Source organism: Pristis pectinata, chromosome 5 (assembly GCF_009764475.1).
Source record: "Pristis pectinata isolate sPriPec2 chromosome 5, sPriPec2.1.pri, whole genome shotgun sequence".
NCBI lineage: Eukaryota > Metazoa > Chordata > Chondrichthyes > Rhinopristiformes > Pristidae > Pristis > Pristis pectinata.
Genome location: NC_067409.1, coordinates 88,000,863 through 88,021,793, shown reverse-complemented (window position 1 = coordinate 88,021,793; position 20,931 = coordinate 88,000,863). Strand labels below are relative to the sequence as shown.

The window sequence follows — 20,931 nt, the reverse complement described above, 5'->3', positions numbered from 1 at the left end:
CCTATTCATCGATAAGTAGTTTAATAGGGTAGAGTTAGAGAAAATGGTTTAAATGTGAGGAAGTCCAAAGTCAGGGGCCACAAATACAAATTAATCATTTCTAAAATCTAACAAGGAGCACAAGATAAAATTGTTAATCATATCATTCCTTAAAGCAAACAACCAGTTTAAAAATTCACACTGTTACTAGCCTGGTTTTGATTTCAAGCTCAAGTCCAAGTTCTAGCCAAGTACTTCAATTTAGTACTGATAGTGGACTATACCAATGCTATACAAGATGCTAAATAGTGTCTTCAAAGAGAGTCATTTATCTCATTGCTGTTTGTTGGACCTTGATGCATGGAAATTGGGCGCCGTTACACTTGTTGAGATGCAAAAAGACTTTGGGATTTCATGAGGGCCTGGTGGTTTAAATATTAAAGCAAGCCATTATTTTCATTTTTATTTATCAATTCTCCTGAAAAAGACACTGAAAATTTAAATACATTTACCATGAATCAAATTCATCCACTATTTAAGCAATGGATTAATTAACCTTCGTGAAAAAGTTGAAAGTTTGGAACTAAATTCTTAGACGTGATATAACTGACCAGTAGTTCCTTCCTCCAACGCAGTTGTTGAGCCATTTGCAATGATGATCAAAATCTGAAATGCATTTGTTACAAGTGCTGCAGTGTTTGGCTTTTATTCCTCTGAAAAACAACAAAAAAGCAAGATTCATTTGGTCAGCACACGGCCATTTAAAATATCTTTTGGCAAGGAGAAAACTTCTTATTTTACATTAGAATTGAACCTTTTGTTAACATGATAAAAGTGGAATAATATGCTAGATGGTGTTTACAGAGGCAAAAAGCCTTAAGAGGCTATAATGGAAGAGCTTTCAAAATGCAATCATACTGTAAACCCAAGTGAGTTAAGAACCAATGTTTTCACACTAAGCCCAACAAGGGAATCCCATGTAGTCATCTGAACCAATAAGGATAAGGATAAAGGGAAACTCTGATTGTGATAATAAACAAGTGGGTTCCAAACATGATAAGTAATCACTATTTGGGGAGTCAGTGTCTGAAGGGCAATGTTTAAAATTAAAACCAAAAGAAAACAGGGAGAATTAGGAGGAAGTTATACTGTGGTCTGGTTGGAAATGGACTACTATACCGATAGTGATGGTGGAAGCAAAGTTTTCAAAAGATATGCATTCATAATTTTGAAAAGATAAATTCAAAAGAGGAATAGCAGAGTTGGTTGCTCTTTCGGGCACTGAGTAAAGCCACCATTGGCCTCCTTGTAAAGAGCTGTAGTCTACTGGAATGAGATATGACAAGTTGAATGTCTCTTCTGAACCTTGACTTTCTTTATGTACACCACTTACTGCAATACTAATCCTAAATCTCCAATCTCTAATTGCAAATGTGCAGGCTACACAACATCTTTTAATAGATGTTTCATCTTAATTCATTCACAGGGTGTGTGAGTGTGTAGCAAGGCAAACATTTACTGCTCATCTCCAATTGCTCTCAAGAAGGCAACAGTGGGCCACTGCCTTCAACTGGCACAGGCTGAGTTAGGTTCAGGTTCTAGGACTTCACCCAGCAACAAGGAAATTTCAGTGACATACTTACCATTCAGGAGGGTGTGTGGCTTGGAGGTCTATGGGTCCCATGTGTGGTCCCATGTATCTGCAGCCCTTGAACTTCTTGACTAAAGAATTTGCAGTTATGAGAGTTATTGTCAAAAAGACCTTGATGAGCTCTTACAGTGCCTCTTGCAGATGATACATATCCAGCTCACAAACAGTAAAACCTGGACAACGCTCAGGCTTGGGCCTCTAGATTATAAACAATATTCACACCAAACAAAGACCAAGCGATGATCATCTTCAAGAACAGTGCCTAACCACCATCTCTAGTCACCAAATGGCATTTTCACTGCCAAAATCCTTGTGATCAACACTGGGGGTTTCACCATCGTCAGAAAAATATCTACAGCACGTGTCTACAGCAGGATAGGTTGTGTGAGCTAGGGCTTTTCTCTTTGGAGAGGAGGAGGATGAGAGGTGACTTGATAAAGGTGTACAAGGTGATAAGAGGCATAGATCAAGTGGACAGTCAGAGACTTTTTCCCAGGGCAAAAATGGCTAACATGAGGGGACATAATTTTAAGGTGATTGGAGGAAGATCTAAGGGGGATGTCAGGGGTAAGTTTTTCTTTAAACACAGAGAGTGGTGGGTGGGTGGAACACACTGCTGGCAGAGATTGTGGGGGCAAATACATTAGGGACATTTAAGAGACAGATAGACACATGAATGATAGAGAAATTGAGGGCTATGTGGGAGGGAAGGGTTAGATAGATCTTAGAGCAGGATAAAATGTCGGCACAACATTGTGGGCCAAAGGGCCTGTACTGTGCTGTAGTGTTCTATGTTCTGTGTCTATGTCTTACCTGTTTACAAGACCCGTCAGGAGGGTGAGGGCAGACTGTCCACTTCCTGGGTGCAACTTCAATAGCTCTCAAGAACCCCAACATTATTCAGGATGAAGCAGCCCACTTGACCACCCCAAATGTCCAATCACTTCATCAACAGCACACAGAGGCTGCACATGATCTACAAAATACACTGCAGCAACTCATCAAAACATCAACAGCATCTTCTGGCCAGCTTGAAGGGCAAGGGCAGAAAACACAGTGGAGTGTCATCACTGACAAGGTTCCTTTAAACTCCCATAACATCTTTATCTGGAAATTTATTACCATTTCTTCTTTGCTGCTAGATCCTAACTTATCGCCATCCACGTAGATTACACTGGTTCAGAAGGTGACTCACATCTACCTTCAAGAGCATTTAAGAATGGGCCGATTTGATGGTCTTGCTCGTGACACTTACTCCCCATATACAAATCAAAGAAAACTTAGTTAGTTCTTTTCCCTTTTAATGTCCACATATAGGAATTTCCAACAAGGGACACTGGATATAAATTATGAACTTATAATTGGGAAGAGAAGCTGATTTCCCCCTGCCCATCCCATCAGTGCTTTCCCACTCTCCTCTCACTTCAGGTAGTGGAAGCCAGTTGTCAGGCTCCAGCTTGGGTTAAGCCAACCTGACCCAAAGTCCACAGTCAAGTCTGGAACCTTCTTGTCTTCATGGCCCACTACATTACCCAAACACAAAACCTCTTGGATAGATTGGTTTGATACACCATCCAAACTGTAATAATCCCAGTTCTTAAGCATTTTAAGTGCACACACCCAAACAGAATAGAGTGAATAGTTCACAGATCATTTATAATTGTTAATTGAGCAGATACGTACACATCCACTTCACAGAGGTAGCAGTGCTGGTTCTGAATTACATGGGGATGCTTGGCTCGGTCAAGCGTTGGCATTGGAATATTATAGTTCTTCCTGGCCCGCACGCTATTGTCTGCTGGGTCAATAGATACAGCAACCAGGTGGACAATGAAATGATACACAAACAACACCCCAATTATCTGAACCCACTGTTAAGGACCAAAAGTAAACTCTGGGAGGAAAACAAATGAAGATCAACTCAACTCTATTTTGGTCCAAGATTCTGCATAGGAACCAAGACCCACAAACAATTATATGACTGGTGGATGAGAAATTGGGAAAGTTCAGTCTAGTACTCACGGGTCTCCCATGCCAATAGCTATAAAATGGACCTTGCTGTCCTGAAGGACCCTGAAGGATTGTAATTGTAACAAACAAATAAACTTGACAAATTAGCTGATCTTTTCCTGTCTGACATTTTCTGTTTGCATGAGAAAGAAATCAGTTGTCTTTTTCATGAGGCAAGTCAGAACCTGGCATAGTAAAATACCACAAGAAGCAAACTACTTGTTCACATCGCTATTACACTGCAGCTTTATTACAGGTCATAGCTGTTGGTCAATGGATAGCATAAAGCCAGAAAGTTCGAGATTCAAGTCCCATTTCAAACTCTGAAGTAATCTGGACAAGCACTTCAGTCGAGTGCCAAGGGAGTGCTGCACAGTCTGAGGTGCTTTCAGATGAAATGTTAAATCAAAGCTCGATCCCCAGGATTAAGTGGGAGAAAAGATCCCTCAGAATTATTTTTGAAGAGGAGCAGGGACTTTTTTTGTTATCCCAGTATTAAGCCAATACTTACAATCAATCACCAAAACAAACAGATTATCTGATCTCTAGCTATGTTTAAATTGCTGACTGTGACGACACTGATCAATTTGGTTTTGGGAACACAGATGATTGTTCTTTAGGAAAAGACTTTATTTTATTTTCCATTGGTCCCTGAGACTACATTGACCTCATTGTGCAGCCTGACAAAGAACAGTGACAGATTTTCACACTAAGATAAACTCTGCTTGTAATGTAAGATTTACAGATGCTCTGAGCTCATAACTTGCAGCCCCAGGACTTTGTTTATTGCTTGTTACTATGGGAATATTGTTCCTGCTACCACACTGTTATTAATCCCACAGTACATATTTGAAATGTGAAGCAACTGAGTTCCAAAAGCCTATTTATTTTATGAGAAGTTAGACTTGCTGCACATTGAACACATGCTGCATACTTTAATGTTTTCCTCAGTTAGTCCGTGGGGACAGATGTTATATTGTTGGCATGTATATGTTAAATGTCAGCTGCGGTTCTGTACCTTAGAACTGAGTCAGAGTGTTATGGGTTCAAGTCCCACTCCAAGGCCTTAAGCACACACTCTTAGATTAACATTCCAGTGGAGCATTGGAGGGCCCTCCTTTTGCATAAGGCAGCACAACTTGACTATTGGCACCACTTCAAAGATGAGCGAGGGAATCCATCCTATTATCTTAGCCAATATCACAAAAACATTAACAATCTGCTATCATGCTGCAGTTTTTCGGATCTTGTTCCACTTCAAAATGTGTTTAATTGGCTGTGATGAGTTTTAAGGTTAGTGTAACCCCTCACTCAGGGAGGGCATCTCCTAATGTGCAATACTTGTTCAGTACTGAACTGACATGTCCTGGATTACACACACAATCCTCTATGGTGAAACCACTAAACCACAAGTGACATTTTAACATATCCATCTCTTCAAACACCATCATCTCTAGCTTAACAACAGTTCAAAACTTGATTACCTGTCTGTACCTAGCTGCCCAATCTACATTAAACAGCTGTTTCAATTTGTAAAATGTCAAAGTTTCCTCTGTTTAATAGAAGTACAGAATGGGTTAAAAAAAAGGATAGTTTCTTGCACACTGTCACGCTTCACCCAGCCCCAGGAAAGTCTCCCTTATTGAGCTAGTTTCATTTTCCACACCAGTCACTTTTGACATTTGACTTATAATTTCTTGTTTTGTTTAATTTAAGGTCATTCAGTGCTCTCAGTTTCTTTCACTATTCAATTAGACCACGGCAGACCTCTACCGTGACTTCATTTGATATTGTTATTTAACAAAACCTTATCGATCTTTGTTTTTAAAGATACTATCATCTGCAAAACTTGAGGGAAAGAAATGCAGGTTTCTGTTATTCTTTGTCTGAAGATGTTTTCCCCTCATTTCCTTCCTAAATAGCTTTGTTCTGATTATAGATTACACCCCGGTCACTCTGGATTCCTCCACCAGATGGACATATTACATCTCCTCATTAAAATCTATATAGTATTTTAATATCATGATCAGATCAGCTCTCAATCTCCTCTAGCATATTTCATTGTTAATTTGCTGGAGCACAGAGAGAGAGAGAGGCGAGGGAGAAAGAGAGAGAGGCTAGAGAGGAGAGGGAGGTATAACTATTTACAATACAGTCAGACAATGATACTGTTCCCAGAGGATGATTGAGATACAAAATTAAAGTTTTGCTAAAAGAAGCCTGGCAATTTGTTTTTTTTTATTCCTTTCTTTTGCAGTATATATGAAGTCACTTTGAGTCAAAAGGAATTGACCCATCCCCTGGAAATATTAGATTTTCCATTTAAATATCCTTCTCTAATCCCTGTTGGTTAATGTGCCTAGAAGCCTGGAAGATAATAAGTGTAAATATAAATATAATTAATCACCAAGAGATCAAATAAAGGAGAGAATTTTCTTAAAAGGGATAAGAACGTGGAAGTTGCTGCCACACAAAGTGATGAAAGCAGATCAAATTGTTGTATTTAAAGGTGAACTGATGTATGCATGAGGAAAAAGGGAATGAAGTCTGTGTAGGATCCAGGTGAAAAGGGGATAATTAAAGTGGGATGGAGCTTGTGGGTCACACCAACATTGTAATAGATCACTTGGCTTCTTTCTGTGCTGCACATTCAATGCAAAACAAATAAAAAGACATCCATCTCAGTCAAAAACAAGCATAGTTGAATGGTACACAAGACACAAAGTGATCCCTGAAAATTACCTGCTTGATAGCATCAGTCTGTTTTTGGATCAATTGCCTTTTGTTGGATATTTTCTTACCTAATTATGACTGTCTTGTGTCATATTAACTCAGTAAAGTCTTAATAAAGGATTGTTATCTTTATTCACAAGCTGTGCGCACTGCTATCAAGGCCCACATTTATTTCAATTAAGAGTTAATCACATAATTATGAACTAGCGTCACACCTAGGCCAGATTAGGTCAGCACTGCAGGTCTTAATGCATCATACTGAATGACCAGGTGGTTCAATAAACAAGTAATTGCTTTGGCACCACTACTAGCTCAGTTACCAAAACTGGGATTTTTATTCCAGAATATTTTTTCAATTAAATAAATTTAAATTCCCCAGCTGCTGAAATGGGATGTGAACTGAAGTTGCTGGATTAGTAACCTTTACTTATAACCAAATGCCACCTTAATTCAACAGGTTTAGATGATTAGCATAATTTGTTGGAAATGCTAGTTGTAATAACCTAGCCAGCAATGATACCATAAATATCTCCACTCCTGAGGTTTCCCATAACTTGTGTATTAATTTCATGCTATGCCCTAGTTAGTCTCTAATAAAGACACACATTATCTGTATTTTGTAACTAAAATTCTGCTACACGTATATATTAATTTTCAAATTGCGGTTAGTCATAAATTGCAAATATTTCTCAGAAGTATACAGATGACGTTTTCATGTAGGATTAAACAAAACTCATCCTATTTCCATCACTGGCAGGGGCAACATTTATTACACACCCCTGGCTGCCCCAAGGTGGTGATGGTGACTGCCTTCTTTACCAGCTATGGTGACATGCTGGGCCAGGTTATAAGATGTTCTGTGTGCACCAGCATTCAGGGATCCTATGTAATTTTTGTTTTAAAGACTGCTGCAGCTGTAGTTGTTCTGACAATGACAACCCAGAATAGAATGCCAGCTGACGAGGCCAGCTCCTCTTAGCTCTATTCATCAAGATCCACAGGGCATGATTCCATTGTCCCAAGATATCACCATAACCTTCAGTTTCCTGTACCATTATTGTACCCATCTAAAACACAGGGCCTTATAAACTTAACCATCTTTTTGCTTACAGTGCACAGCTTTTTCACATTAACTGGAAAGTGAACAGCCTCTGCTACCCTTGACCGACTCTTGTCTGTTCTATAAAATGATTCATGTCCATCAGTCAAACAAACTTTCTTCCTCAATCCAACCAATATCTAAAACATTTGACAATGTTATTCTTACTTGGAGAGAGCATTATTACATTTCAAAAGAAACTCTCAAAGCCTAACAAGCACATGTACTGAGTGAAGCCTGACATATTTTGTAAAGGATACACCATAACCAATGTATTTCCATGCATATGGCAACATTGGTATGTAAATTCCAAAGGCAACAATTGCCAGGTAGATGTAGATCACCCAAGCAATTAATTGGAAGGAATGGAGAGGCAAAGTCCAACCGTTGACTCTTGAACGTGCTGGAGGAGTAACTAGATCATTTCTGCTGTTCTCTCGTTCTGGTCCAGTTTTCCGTAATCTCCGGTCATAACAATTCATCTGAGAGCAGAAAGAAAGGAAATAAAATAAATTCATTTTGCCCCCCTCCACCCCTCCCTTTTCTTGTTTCAACTTTCATTTTTGAAAATTTTAGCTTCTGGAACATCTTAATTATTCTAAAGTGGGGGGGGGGGGGTCATTGGCAAAATGATTATTTATTGACACTCTTTTGTTGTCCGTGAAAGGATGTTGCAGACCTTTGTGAACCACTGCAGTTAACATGGGTATTCTTTGTAGCAAAGAGGCAATTAACGAAGACCACCTTCTTTAAAAATTGGACCAAAGGCACAAATAGATTGGATTGCTTCCCTTCCGTGAAATGCATTATTAAACTGATTGTATTTTAAAATAAGCAGTTTCATGATCACTTTTACTGATGCTACTTTTTTTCATATTTCCAGATATTTTTAAGCAGAATTCAAATTCATAAAGACCTCTGAAAGAATCTGAAGTCATACTCTCTGGATTAAACCATGCAAGAATAATGTAACCCAGTGGTCAGTTTTTGATATGAAAATTTACATTTGGGCAGAACCTCCAAAATCAGTGCTAAGAGAGACGATGCAACACCTATTGTTTACACACTGTTTAGGTCAAGCACTAATTTGTAATATCTTTGCTATCCTCACTTAGTTTGTTGCTTCTTGGATTGATGCATTGGTCAATTTAAGTGACATGTATAAAAGTCAGCTTATTTGAATATACAAGGAATAAAGCCTTTGCTGATGAAAGGTCACTGACCAGAAACATCGACACTGTTTCTCTCTCCACAGATGCTGCCTGATCTGCTGACAATTTCCAGCCCTGTATTTTTATTCCAGGTTTTCAGCATCAATGGTATTTTGCCTTTGTATAAGAGTCCAAGCTCCGACTCCTCTCGGGCACCCTAATCAATTCACCCCACCTCCCTAAGGTTGTTTCACTTAAATCTGCTTTCTCCCTGCAGTCTGTCCCCAGGATGGAATCTTAGCTTTGATGGTCACTTGGGTTTGCAGTACCTTTCCCAAAACCTGGTTCATTGCTGCCATACTTAAAATTACACATTTAACCAAGACACACTGGTTCAAGCAAACTTTCATTTTAACATAAGAGTATAAGAACACAAGAAACAGGAGCAGGAATAGGCTAGTCAGCCCCTTCAAGTCTTCAATATAGATTTTAAATAGTTGAGTGCCCAGCACTGATGCCCAAGGTATCCAAATAGCTACTGATTACCAATATGAAAATGGCCCACTTATCCCAACAGTTTTCTGTTAGATAGCCACTCTCTTATCCATGCCAATGTATTACCCCATCTAATGTGAAAGGTCATAGCTGTCATGTGACACCACCGAGTACTGGTCGAAAGTGACACCACTGTCAATCAGGGTCCAGCTCCACCCAGCCATTAGCAGCACACTCCTGGCCACTGGTCCCTGTGCACACCTCTCATACCTGGCCATGACCCATTGGACTCATTGAATTACCTGAGCTAGCTCCACCCAGCTCTCCAGCACTATAAAGGATGCCACGTGCATGGCTCTTCTTCTTTTGATTGCTGCTGGGGTCAAGACCACGTCGAGGGATCACTGGTAAGAGTGAGCGCATCCACAAGGGTTTAGGGGCATCTTTAAGTAGATTCCCAGTAGCGTAGAGCCATTGCTTGTCCAGAGGCAGGGGTTTCAGGCACCGTATTGCGTTTTTCCCTGACCATTTGTAACTAGTTCACTGTGTGTGTGTGTGTGTGTGTGTGTGTGTGTGTGTGTGTGTGTGTGTGTGTGTGTGTGTGTGTGTGTGTGTATGTGTGTGTACTTCACCCCCGTTGCGACTCCCCTCACATTCCGTGATTACCCGAGTGCGTGTGTGAGTGTGCATCCGCTCCCGTTCATTCTGTTCCTGCATTTGTCTTTGTAAATAAATTCTTTTTAAAATCCAAAGACTGTGTCCGGATTCCTCTGCCCTTGAGAGCCAAAAGAACCTCTTCCCACAACACCCCACCATGCACTCTTATCTTTTGCAATAACCTTTCACCCTCCACAACATCAGATTTCCCCAAGTACTTTACAACCAATGTAGAACTTTTGAAGTGCCACTTCAATGTATTTGTGTATAGTTTAGTAAATAACTTATGTGGTCAGAGGATGTTGTGACATCATCACATACATGACATAAGCAAATGTGGATAGTTCCTTGCTGTTAGAATTAGAACAAGCACCCTTGTTTGAAACTGAATGGGAGCAGAAATGGCAAAGAATAGGCTCTGATGGTGCAACCTGCTGTCTGCAGTTTGTCTATGTCCACAGATGGGGCACGGATCCCATGGGTCAGATCAAAGGCAGATCTGGAAAACCCCAAGCATCTGTTTCTGACTCTGGCGGTAATTATTCCAAACATAGTTGGTGGAACTTTAAAAATAAAATTAAAGCAAGGAAGACCGTGTAAACTTTCAGACAGTGAATGAGCTGAGGGTTAAGTGCAAACACAGGGGGCCCCCGAGTGTTGTACCTGAAATCGTGATGGCTCAAGCACAAGCAAGCTTCATAGACAAGTTAGGATTTTATAATAAAATATGAGAGTCACAAGTAAACTACATGGAGAGGATAGAGATCATCCTCATGGCTGATAATATTCTTGAGCAGGAAGTGATGAACACATGCAGGGACTGAGCATTGCAATGAGGGAATATCAGAAAGTAATAGTATGAAAATCAGACCCCACGGGTATTGCATGTTACCTATGCAACTCCATCAGAAGCCTCAGATATCTTGTTTGTTAGAGATAGAAGAATACTTAAATCCACAGTTGTTTGAGACAGTGAAAAGCTATACATTCAGCATACATAATCAAAAGCTGGGAGAAGCCATGATTTACATCATAGCTCAAAGCCCTAATAGATTTTATATCTTTAGCGAGCTTTAAAATCATGCAGCTGGACACATATTTAAACATGGTCTAAGAGACAAAAGGACAAAACCAAACCTGATTGGCACAAAAAGCCAGACATTTGATTTGGTGTGTTCGGTTGTGACTTCCATGGAGATGGAAGCCATGAGTCTCTGGGAACTCTGTCCTGTACCAGCCACAGATGTAACAGGATGGAGTTCCCAGAGGAAATTGTCTCAGGAAAGGGACAATTCCCAAAGCATTGGTCCAGAAATAAGGACAACATCATGTGACTGCAAATAGAGGGAGTCACTAATCTGGATCAATCACCAGTCAATCCCCATGCAACTGGTCTTCTCACAACAGAAGAATGGACACAGAGCAGAGGTGTATATTATGTATATATATCAAACACTGGATAACAGACAGTAGTGTCAAATGCAACATCAGTGTTGAGAGAATGAGTTTCTTATACGAAGTCACAGACAAGGAATCTACTCAATATTACAACTACTGCAGAAATTTTTTTTTATTGCACCTGTGTTCCAGGCAACAATAGCATGAGACAGCAGGAATGCAAGGTCACAGGTAATAGAAATGAAGATCAACACAGTAGCAGACCTTTCCATTGTTGGGAAGAGGACACATGACCAGCAGTTGACTCATGTACCTTTAGAATGGAACATGGCAACAATTCTGAACTATACCACATAAGCAATTTTTATCAAAAGGGAAACAAATCATTTCCCATACTTATTGATAGATACTCAAAATGGACTGAAGTCTGAATTGTTGGGACTTGCAATGACAGCAAAATGAGTTGAGATGGATCTCATTTTGCTGTCATTCCATGCCACATATGGAATCTGGCGGAGTAAGAGTCTGACAAAGGATCACAGTTCACTTGAGCTATTTGAGTATTATGCTATGTAACAGCATCAAATATCAACAACTCATGCACATCATCCTGCCTCCAGTGGGGCAGCAGAGATCTGAATGTGTGTCAAAAGAAATTTGAAGTAAGCAAGTGTTCTGAGGCAACTTCAGGATGAATCATAAATTGGCTAACTTCCTGTTTATGTACTGTACATCATCAAACGGTACGTTTTGAGAAGCACGTAGAATACACATTGACCACAAGTTTTGAGCCAGGTCTGAAGCCTTGATCTTCTTGCTCCCTTTCCTCAGTTGGCCGAAGGCTATGCTGGTGTGCTGAAGGTGATGGTTAATTTCATCATCAATGCCTGTCTTTACTGAGAATTGGCTTCCATTTTCCCTGGGCTTGTTATTTTTTTAGTTACAATATGGTCATGGGCTCCTTTCGGCAGACACTTCAAAGCTCTGGTAGGATAAAATACAAAATTCACTGGAAGCAGGAGCAAGCCAATGTCAGCACACTCTCCCAGGCCAATCTTCCCAGCATTGAGGCCTTAATTAAACTCATACAGTTCCATTAGGCAGGCCACGTCATTCATGTTCCTGGCATCAGATATTCAAAATTGACACTCTGTTCCAATAGGTCTCAGGAAGAGATTACCAGGCAGACAGAGTGAGAGAGTCAATATTGTTCTCAAAGCCTACTTGCAGAAATACAAGTTTCTCACTGACTTGTAATGCATGGCCCTTGACTGCTCAGCATAGAAAAGTATTTAAAATGGCACCAAGAATCTAGACTCAATGCATCAGGAACAGACAGAAGCCCACTATAAATAGTAGAAGAGGCACATCACCTCACAAATTACTTACTCGCTCATCACATCAGCTCTGTCCTGCCCCATCTGTGAAAGAATTTGTGGTTCCCACAATGGCTTCGTGACTCATCTTGGAGTGCAAGCACATCATCCTTGATCCCAAGGGACAGCCAAAGAAGTAGACAACTATTTACTCTGGCAGACCCACTAATGCATTGTTGTCTTCATACACAATGGAACTTGGTACAGCCTAACTTTGTAAATTGAAATAGAAAGGCAACAATTGAGCAAAAGGTGATGTTCTGAGGTATGGAAAAACTTCCTAGAGCTACAAAACTCAGCAGAGTCTCATTACAGTACTTTAAACTTAGAGTGTTAAAAGCTACTTAATTTGGATTGGCAACGGTATCAGAAGTGCCCTCAAAATCATAAGTAGAAAAAGGGATGCGGTCTTGCAAGCAGAGTTTAGAGAGCTGGGAAAGAGGTTAAAAAGCAAAGATAGAAATCTCTGAATTATTACCAGTGCTGTGCCTTAGTGAGTAACGAAACAGAAGGATAGAGCAGAGAGGATGCATGGTTGGGAAATGGTGTAGCAAGGAAGGCTTATGATTCTTGAGGAATTGGTAGCAATTCTGGGGGAGATGGGACCTATAAAAGTCATAGAGGTTGCACCTCAACAGGAATGGGGCCAATGTTTTCTGGGGGAGTTTGTTAGTACTGTTGGGGAGGGTTTAACTTAGTTTGGCAGTGGGGTGGGAACCTGAAGAGACATTTAAGAAAACAAAGAAGACGGAAAAGGCAACAGAGTCATTGAGTTGTACAGCGAGGAGCCGGACCCCTTGGTTCATTACGCCATGCATCAAGCACCCATTTACTATACTAACACTACACCCAGTCCTCCACTAATCCTATTTATTCTCCTTATGTTCCCATTAATTCCACTCACCTACACACCAAGGGCAATTTACAGTGACTAATTAACCTACCAATCAACATGTCAGAACATCTGAAAACCCACACAGTCACAGGGAGAACATACAAACTCTACACTGACAATACCAGAGATCAGGATTGAACCTGGGTTGCTGGAACTTCGACGTAGCAGCTCAATTAACTATGTCACAGTGCTGCAATAATGCAGGGCAATGACCAGGTTTTTTTTTTGGGGGGTGGGGGGGAGGGTTGGAGAGGGGGAAGCATTGGGGGTGGGGGGAGATTGTACAATTTTAAGAATGCACCAGCAAATTGAGTCAGAGCAAGGAAAATTATAAGACTAACATGCAAAATGGGGAAGACAGTTTACACTAGAGTAAGTCAGCACAAGGATTTTACAGGGGTCAGTGAAAGTGGAAATGAAAGTGGAAACTAAATGTGGTTTCCCATGCATGTATGTGAATGAGCAGAGTACAGTAACTAACGCTGGTTAACTGCAGGCAGAGGAATACGATATTGTGGCAGTAACAGAAACTTGGCTCCAAAAGAAGCAGGAGTGGGCATTAAATATTCCTGAACTCAAAATATTCAGGAAAGATAGGAAAAGAAATAAAGGAGGTTTAGCAGCATTGATTAAAGAGATATATTGGAGCTAGAGAGTGAGCATGTCACAGAAGTGTCAAAGACAGACCTGTTGGTTAGAGCTCAGAGACAGTGGAGGTAATGTTGCACTGCTGGGTGTATTCTTATAGGTTGCCATGGTAATCACAGTGGGGAATTTTAATTACCCTAATGTAAACGGGGATAGTAATTGGGTTAAGAGATGAGAGGCTGAAAAGTTTCTAAAATATGTCCAGGATAATTTTCTAGAACATTATGTTTCTGGTCTAACAAGGAAAGAGGCATTGCTGGATCTGGTTCTAGGGAAGTTCAACTGTACCACATTTTGGTAGGGAAACATTTAGAAGATAATGATCATAGTATCATAAGAAAAGGTGAAGCAGCAATCTAAAATAAAAGTAATTAAATTGGAGGAGGAAAATGCAACAAGAATGGATCTGGCCTAAATAAATTGGAACGAAAAGTTGATGGGCAAAACTGTAGCGGAACAATGGGCTGTCTTTAAAGGAGGCATCAGCTGAGGTACAGAGAGGGCATATTCTCCTGAGGAGCAAAGAAAGAACAAATAAATCCAGAAGTTCAAGTGAAAAGTTGATAGTTGAGACACTGGATATACTAAAAGTTGATTGCATGGAGGTATAGAAAAGTTAATTAAACTTAATAATGAGGATAAAGCAAAAACAAAACTGAGTATGAGAGGGTTGGGTTGTAAATCTCAACAATAGTTAGGCCAATTATAAAATAATAAAGAAGAAATGAAAATTAAAATAAGAGAGCAAATGAGAAAGGATGCCAATTTAAATGGGAACCCAAAAGTGTTCTATAGGCATACAAAGAGTAAAGTGGCAATGTGGGAAGGAGTGGGACCTACCAGGGACAAAAATGGGGACTTGCACAAGGATACTGAGGGCACCATGAAGGTAATAAATGAGTACCTAGCATCAGTCTTCATCAGGGGACGAGCGTGATCCCAAAGTATTAGTGAAGGAGATACTTGAGACACTGGAATCATTTAAAAAAAATGAAAAGCACAGAGCTACAGAAAAGTTGGCTGAACTTAAAGTAGTTATGTCACCAAGACTGGATGGGATGCATCCTTGGATTTTGAGAAAAGTACAGGATGAAATTGTGGGGCACTGAACTGTAGATTTCCAATGCTCTTTGATACAGGGGTGTTGCCAGAGGACTGAAGAATTGTAATTGTTACTCCCTTGTTGAAAAAAGGGAGTAACAACAGGCCAGTCAATTTAACCCTCATGGTGGGAAAGTCTTTGGATACATTAATCCAGGACAGGATTAATAGTCACCTGGAGAAAAATAGATTTAAGTAACCTGACATGGATTTGTTTAGAGCAAACTATGTTTAACCATTTTAATGGCATTTTTTGATGAGGAAACAGAGTTGATGAGAATAGTGTAGTAAATGTGGTATACATAGATTTTTGGAAGGCACTGATAAGATGCCGTCTAATGGGCTTTTCAATAAAGTTGAAGCAGATGGCATAAAAAAAGACATTGAAAGCATGGATAAAAACATGGCTCTGTTTAAGAGACAAGAGAGGGTCATGGTGAATGATTATTTTTCCAGACTGGAGGAAGGTGAATTGGCATTATGGTCAGCAGAGACATCGCTGGCCAATGTGCTGTAGTGTTCTATGATCTTTATTGTTCTATGAACAGCAGCACTCCACAAGGATCAGTGTTGGAGCCATTGCTTTGTTTTGATCTATGAAAGTAACCTAAACTTGGGGGAGTACGCCACAATTTCTAAAGATGCACAAATTCTTGGCAGTATTGTGGACTGTGAAGAGGATAGTGATAGATTGCAATAAGATTAAACAGAATGGGCAGATGGGTGGAAAATAAAGTTTAATGTGGACAAATGTGGGGTGATACCTTTGGTAGGAGTAGGATAGGCAATGTAGAATAAAGGAGACTGTTCAAAAATAAGTTCAGAAGCAGAAGGACCTGGGGCATGAGTGCACTAATGATTGAAAGATTGCAGGTTGACAAATTGGTTAATAAAGCAATTCTGGGCTTCAACCACAGCAGCACAGAGGATAAAAGCAGAAAATTCATGTGGAATCTTTATAAAACATTGGTCTGGCCTCAGCTGGCCATCGCACATGAAGGATGTGAAGCATTTGAGGGGCTCCAGGAAAGATTCACGAAAATGGTTCCTGGGACGAGGGACAACAGTTACAATGACAGATTAGAGACGCTGGGCCTGTTTTCTTTGGAGAAGGGAAGAGAAATTTGGTAGTACATAAAATGATGAAGGATCTGAAGAGTGGATAGTGGGAGGCTGTTCCTTTTGATGGAAAGGTCAAGAATTAGAGGTCATGGGTATGAAATAAAGGGGAAGAGAATTAAGAGTGAACTAAGGAAAAACTTATGTAGCATGTGGTTGGAATCTGGAATGCACTGCCTGCTGATATGCTGCAGGCAAGTTCCATTGTTTTCAAAAGGGAATTGCATAGGTGTATGGTGGAGAAAAATTTGCAAGGGAATGGGGAATGAGCTGATGGGCAGAAATAGAAACTTGCTCTGATAGACAGCTAGTGTGGATATGGTAGGCTGAATGGCCTGTGCTGTAATGATTCTATGATTCCGTGAATGGTCCCAGCAAAAAACATACCTGTAGACACTGCAGTAACATCTGATGATTATTCCAGCTGTTGATGCAGAGTCAACCTGTTCTTCAAGTGCCATAGTACAGCCTTGTATCAAGCCAACATGTTGCAGGTTCCTCAGTTCCAGGAACACACGCAATATCAAAGACAAGAACACAATTAAGAAGGTCACTGTGACCACGGAAGGCAGTGAACAGACTGAATCTGCAAAGGCTGTGTATCAGTGTGAAAAGAGGGCCAGCAGTGAGATTTATTTGCATGTAGTTACCCAACTAAATCATGTGGTCAGAAGACATGATCACATCACATGTCCATATGATATTAAGCACCATGTATGGAAAGTTCCTTGCTACTCAAGTTAGAAATAAACACCCCAGTGTCCTGTAATGGATATTTTAAATGGAACTTCCCAGAATCCCAGCAGCATCCATCTTGCTGGATTACAGCTGCCACTTTGTAGGAAACACAACAACCAAATTGCACAGAGCAAAATCCTGTAAAACGACAATGTTATAATAAACAAATAATCTGTTATATGGATTTTAAAGAACCGATTTAAAAAATGGCCAGGGAATGGGATAACTCCAATGCCTCAAATACTGCCACAGAAGATTTTACTACAGGCCAGATGGAACTGAAAATCTTATCTGAAAAACAATTACATAAATCGCAGAATATTGCACTGCTGTGTCAAAATTGAATGTGATCAGTTCTCCAAAATGGGGCTTAAGCCTTTGGCCTTTTACTCAGAAATCAGAAAGTTACCAAATGAACTATGGCTGACACCCAAAAATAGTTTTAGGAAACATAAATGGAAAAATTGCCGCAAGTTACAGACATCACTATACAAGTGAACAAAACGTAACTGAAATACAAGTTATTTTACACTCTAAAATGTATAAAGGCAAGGCAGGAGCAGTAGGCATACAAATGACGAGGTGCCTACACAAAGTAACTGTAATATTGGACCACCTGAATGCTCAGCAACAAATTTGGCATGCAATGGATGAAGCTAAGTGATCCCACTGAAGCTCTGCAGTTCTACCACATCCAGTCACAAATGGTGGTGGATAATTGAACTATTAATGGGGGGGAGGAGGCTCCAAGAACATCCCTGCCGTCAATGACGCCATCACCCTGTACCTGAGTGCTAAAGAAAATGCTGAAGCTAGAAGTGCCAAATAGATGATACATCTTGGTTTCCTCCTGCGATTTCATCAGCATAGAAGCCAATGTTCCCCTAATGCGGTTCACTTCGGATGATATCAAGAAACAGTGGACAACACTGGATGCAGCAAAGGCTGCAGGACCATCATCCCAGCTATAGTACTGAAGACCTGTGCTTCAGAATTAACTGCACCTCTAACCAAGCTGTTCCATCTACCCGACTTGTACAAAATTGGCCACATATGCTGTGGTCACATAAAGGAAGACAAGTCAAGTCATGTTACTTATTGCACAAACAGGCTACTCTCGATCACCAGCAGGGTGAAGGAAGCTGTTGCTCATGGTGCTATCAAGTGGCACTTACCCATCAATACTCTGTCACTGCCCAAGTTCAAAAATGGACCAAGAGTTGAGGTGAGTATGAGTGCCAATGTTATTAGGGCAGCATTTGATCCAATGTGGCATCAAGGGGCTCTGGAAAAATTTCAGTGGCAATAAGGGAAAAATACTACAAAGAAGGATGGCTCTGGTTTTTGGAGATCAATCAGCCCTAGCCCCAGGCCATCACTCCGGCAGTGTCCTGGGCCCAACAATTTTCAGCTGCTTCATCAATTACCTTCTTTCCATCACAAGGTCAGAAGCGGGGCTGCTCGCTGACCCTTGCACAATATTCAATTCCATTTGCAATTCCTCAATAAATGAAGCAGCCTATTCCTGCATGTAGGAAGATCTACACAAAATCCAGGCATCGAATGATAATGGCAAGTAACATTTACACCACTGAAGTGTCAGACAATGACCTTCTCCAACAAGAGACAATCTAACCAGCTACACTTTTTTTTTAATGGCATTATTTTCACAGAATCCTCAGAGTCAATACCTTGGAGTTGCCATTGATCAGAAACTCATAAATACAGTGGCCACAAAAGCAGGTCAGAGGCTGGGTATGCTATGGTGAACGACTCACCTCCAGAAACCCTTCCAGCATCTACAAAGCACAAGTATGGGATGGAATACTCCACTTGCCTGGATGTGCCCACAGCTCTCATGAAGGTTGACACCAATGGCATTCCATCCAACACCCTAAACATTTATTCCCTCTACTACAGGTGCACAGTGACTGCAATGTGCACCATCCACAAAATGCATTGCAGTTACTTGCCCAGGCTACTCTAACTGTTCCTCTCAAACCCACAACCTCTACCACTGAGGAGGACAAGAAAAGCAGATGCATGTGAACACCACCACTGCAGGTTCCCCTCCAAATCATACGCTATCTTTCCTTGTAAATATATTGTTGATCCTTCATCGTTGCTGGGGTTAATCCCTAGAACTTTTGCCCCAGCAGCACGGTGGAAGTAGCTTCACCAGAAGGATTGCTGCAGTTCAAGGTGGCTGCTCAAGGGCAATTAGGATGGGCAATAAATGCTGGCCCTGTCAGCAATGCCCAGGTCCCGAAAATGAATTAAAAAATAACAATTTTTATTGAGAGTATTTTAAAATGTTCATAGGAGGAATCAAACATCTTAAAATCATAGATTTTAGGGCAGGCAACCAAAAGCTAGGTCAGTAAAAGTGGAGAACAGACCAAGGGAAATCTGAAACACCCCATACAAAGTGATAGTAAATGGTAATTCCAGGCAGGAAACCACTCAGGCTGAACGTTATATCCATAAAGTTAAAGAGTATCAATTCCAACAAAAGTACAATCATGTTTAATTCCACTAAAATACCAATTGATTACTGAACAGAAGTTCATTTGTTTTTCTTAAGTATTAGTTCAATTCAGCATTACAACCTTCATTATTATTAACCCTTGGAATTCACAATCAGTAAAAGAAACCACCCACAAAAAAACACAAGACACTTCAAACAATTCACACCAGATCCAAATCATTAGTATTGAATTTCCATTCCATTTTGGCATCGTTGGTACCATTTTTGATCTACAGCTACATTTTGTTTTGTTTGACGGCTCTTGATGTGGTGCCAATCAGTTCATTCTGTTTCTCCACACTTCAACAACACCCCCGCCCCCTCCCCAATGCAGCATGTGTTAATATTAATTAGCTTTGATCTCGATAGCTGCAAACTGTCAGAGAAGCTGTTGTAACATTTTACAACAATGTGAGTGAGGTGTTATGATCAAAAGATATAAAGCAAACAATAATGAGAAGAAATCACAATACTAATTTAAAGAATAACCTGCCAGAGATGAGGTTATAAAGGGTCGATCATAATTACAGAAGCAGCATCTTGGGGACTGCACAGATTAGGAATTGCTTTGAGGGCGGCACAGTGGCAAAGCTAATAGCAACTCACAGTGCCAGAGCCACAGTTTCAATCCTGACCTTGGGTGCCGTCTGTATGGAATTTGTACATTCATTGCCCTGATATGATGAAATGATCTGTATGGATGGCATGCAAAGTAAAGTTTTTCCACTGCATCTCGGTACCTGTGAAAATACCAAACCAATTCTCCCTGTGACCACATGGGTTTCCTCCCACATCCCAGAGATGTGCAGGTTGATGGGCTAATTAACCACTGTAAATTGTCTCCAGTTTGTGGGAGAGAGGTAGAATCTGCGAGGAGTTAATGATAATGTGGGGAGAATGGGATTAGTGTAAATGGGTGGTTAATGATTGGTGCAGACTCAGTGGGCTGAAGAGCCTGTTTGTGTTGTACTTCTCTATAACTCTAATACAGCAATAAGAACCCTTCAACTGAACCCCTTCCCCAAACACTTAAAAAACACAAATAAATATGTGTAAAACAACATCCAGTTAATATTTAACAATTAACATGAATAACAAAGTAAAAACATTATAATTTGCTATGCTTCAATCAAACAGATCTAATCAAAAGTGATGACATTCAGATGGAATGAACAAAAATCTGGCCAGAGAGGTTGGTTCTAAAAAATAGAAATATTTATACAGTGCCTACAGTTGATTTCAGCTCCAAAAGCACATTACTTACTTACCTAATTTGGGTAGTAGGTGCTGCAATGCAGCAACTTTGCATAAACCATGAACCTAAGATAATAATACAAGCCTGGCCAGATCATTT

The 20,931-nt window shown here is 40.4% G+C and overlaps 1 protein-coding gene across 4 annotated transcripts in view; it reads right to left on the bottom strand.

Annotated features, from left to right (window-relative positions):
* Positions 1-20,931, bottom strand: part of zdhhc11 (zinc finger DHHC-type containing 11) — an 86,441-nt gene that overhangs the window by 19,173 nt on the left and 46,337 nt on the right. For all 4 annotated transcript variants that reach the window (XM_052016921.1, XM_052016920.1, XM_052016922.1 and 1 more), the window contains exons 2-4: positions 7,733-7,954; positions 3,314-3,492; positions 591-692 (exon numbers count right to left, since the gene is read on the bottom strand). In XM_052016921.1, coding sequence (XP_051872881.1) covers positions 591-692; positions 3,314-3,492; positions 7,733-7,954 — 503 coding nt within the window. The remainder of the gene's footprint in view (positions 1-590; positions 693-3,313; positions 3,493-7,732; positions 7,955-20,931) is intronic.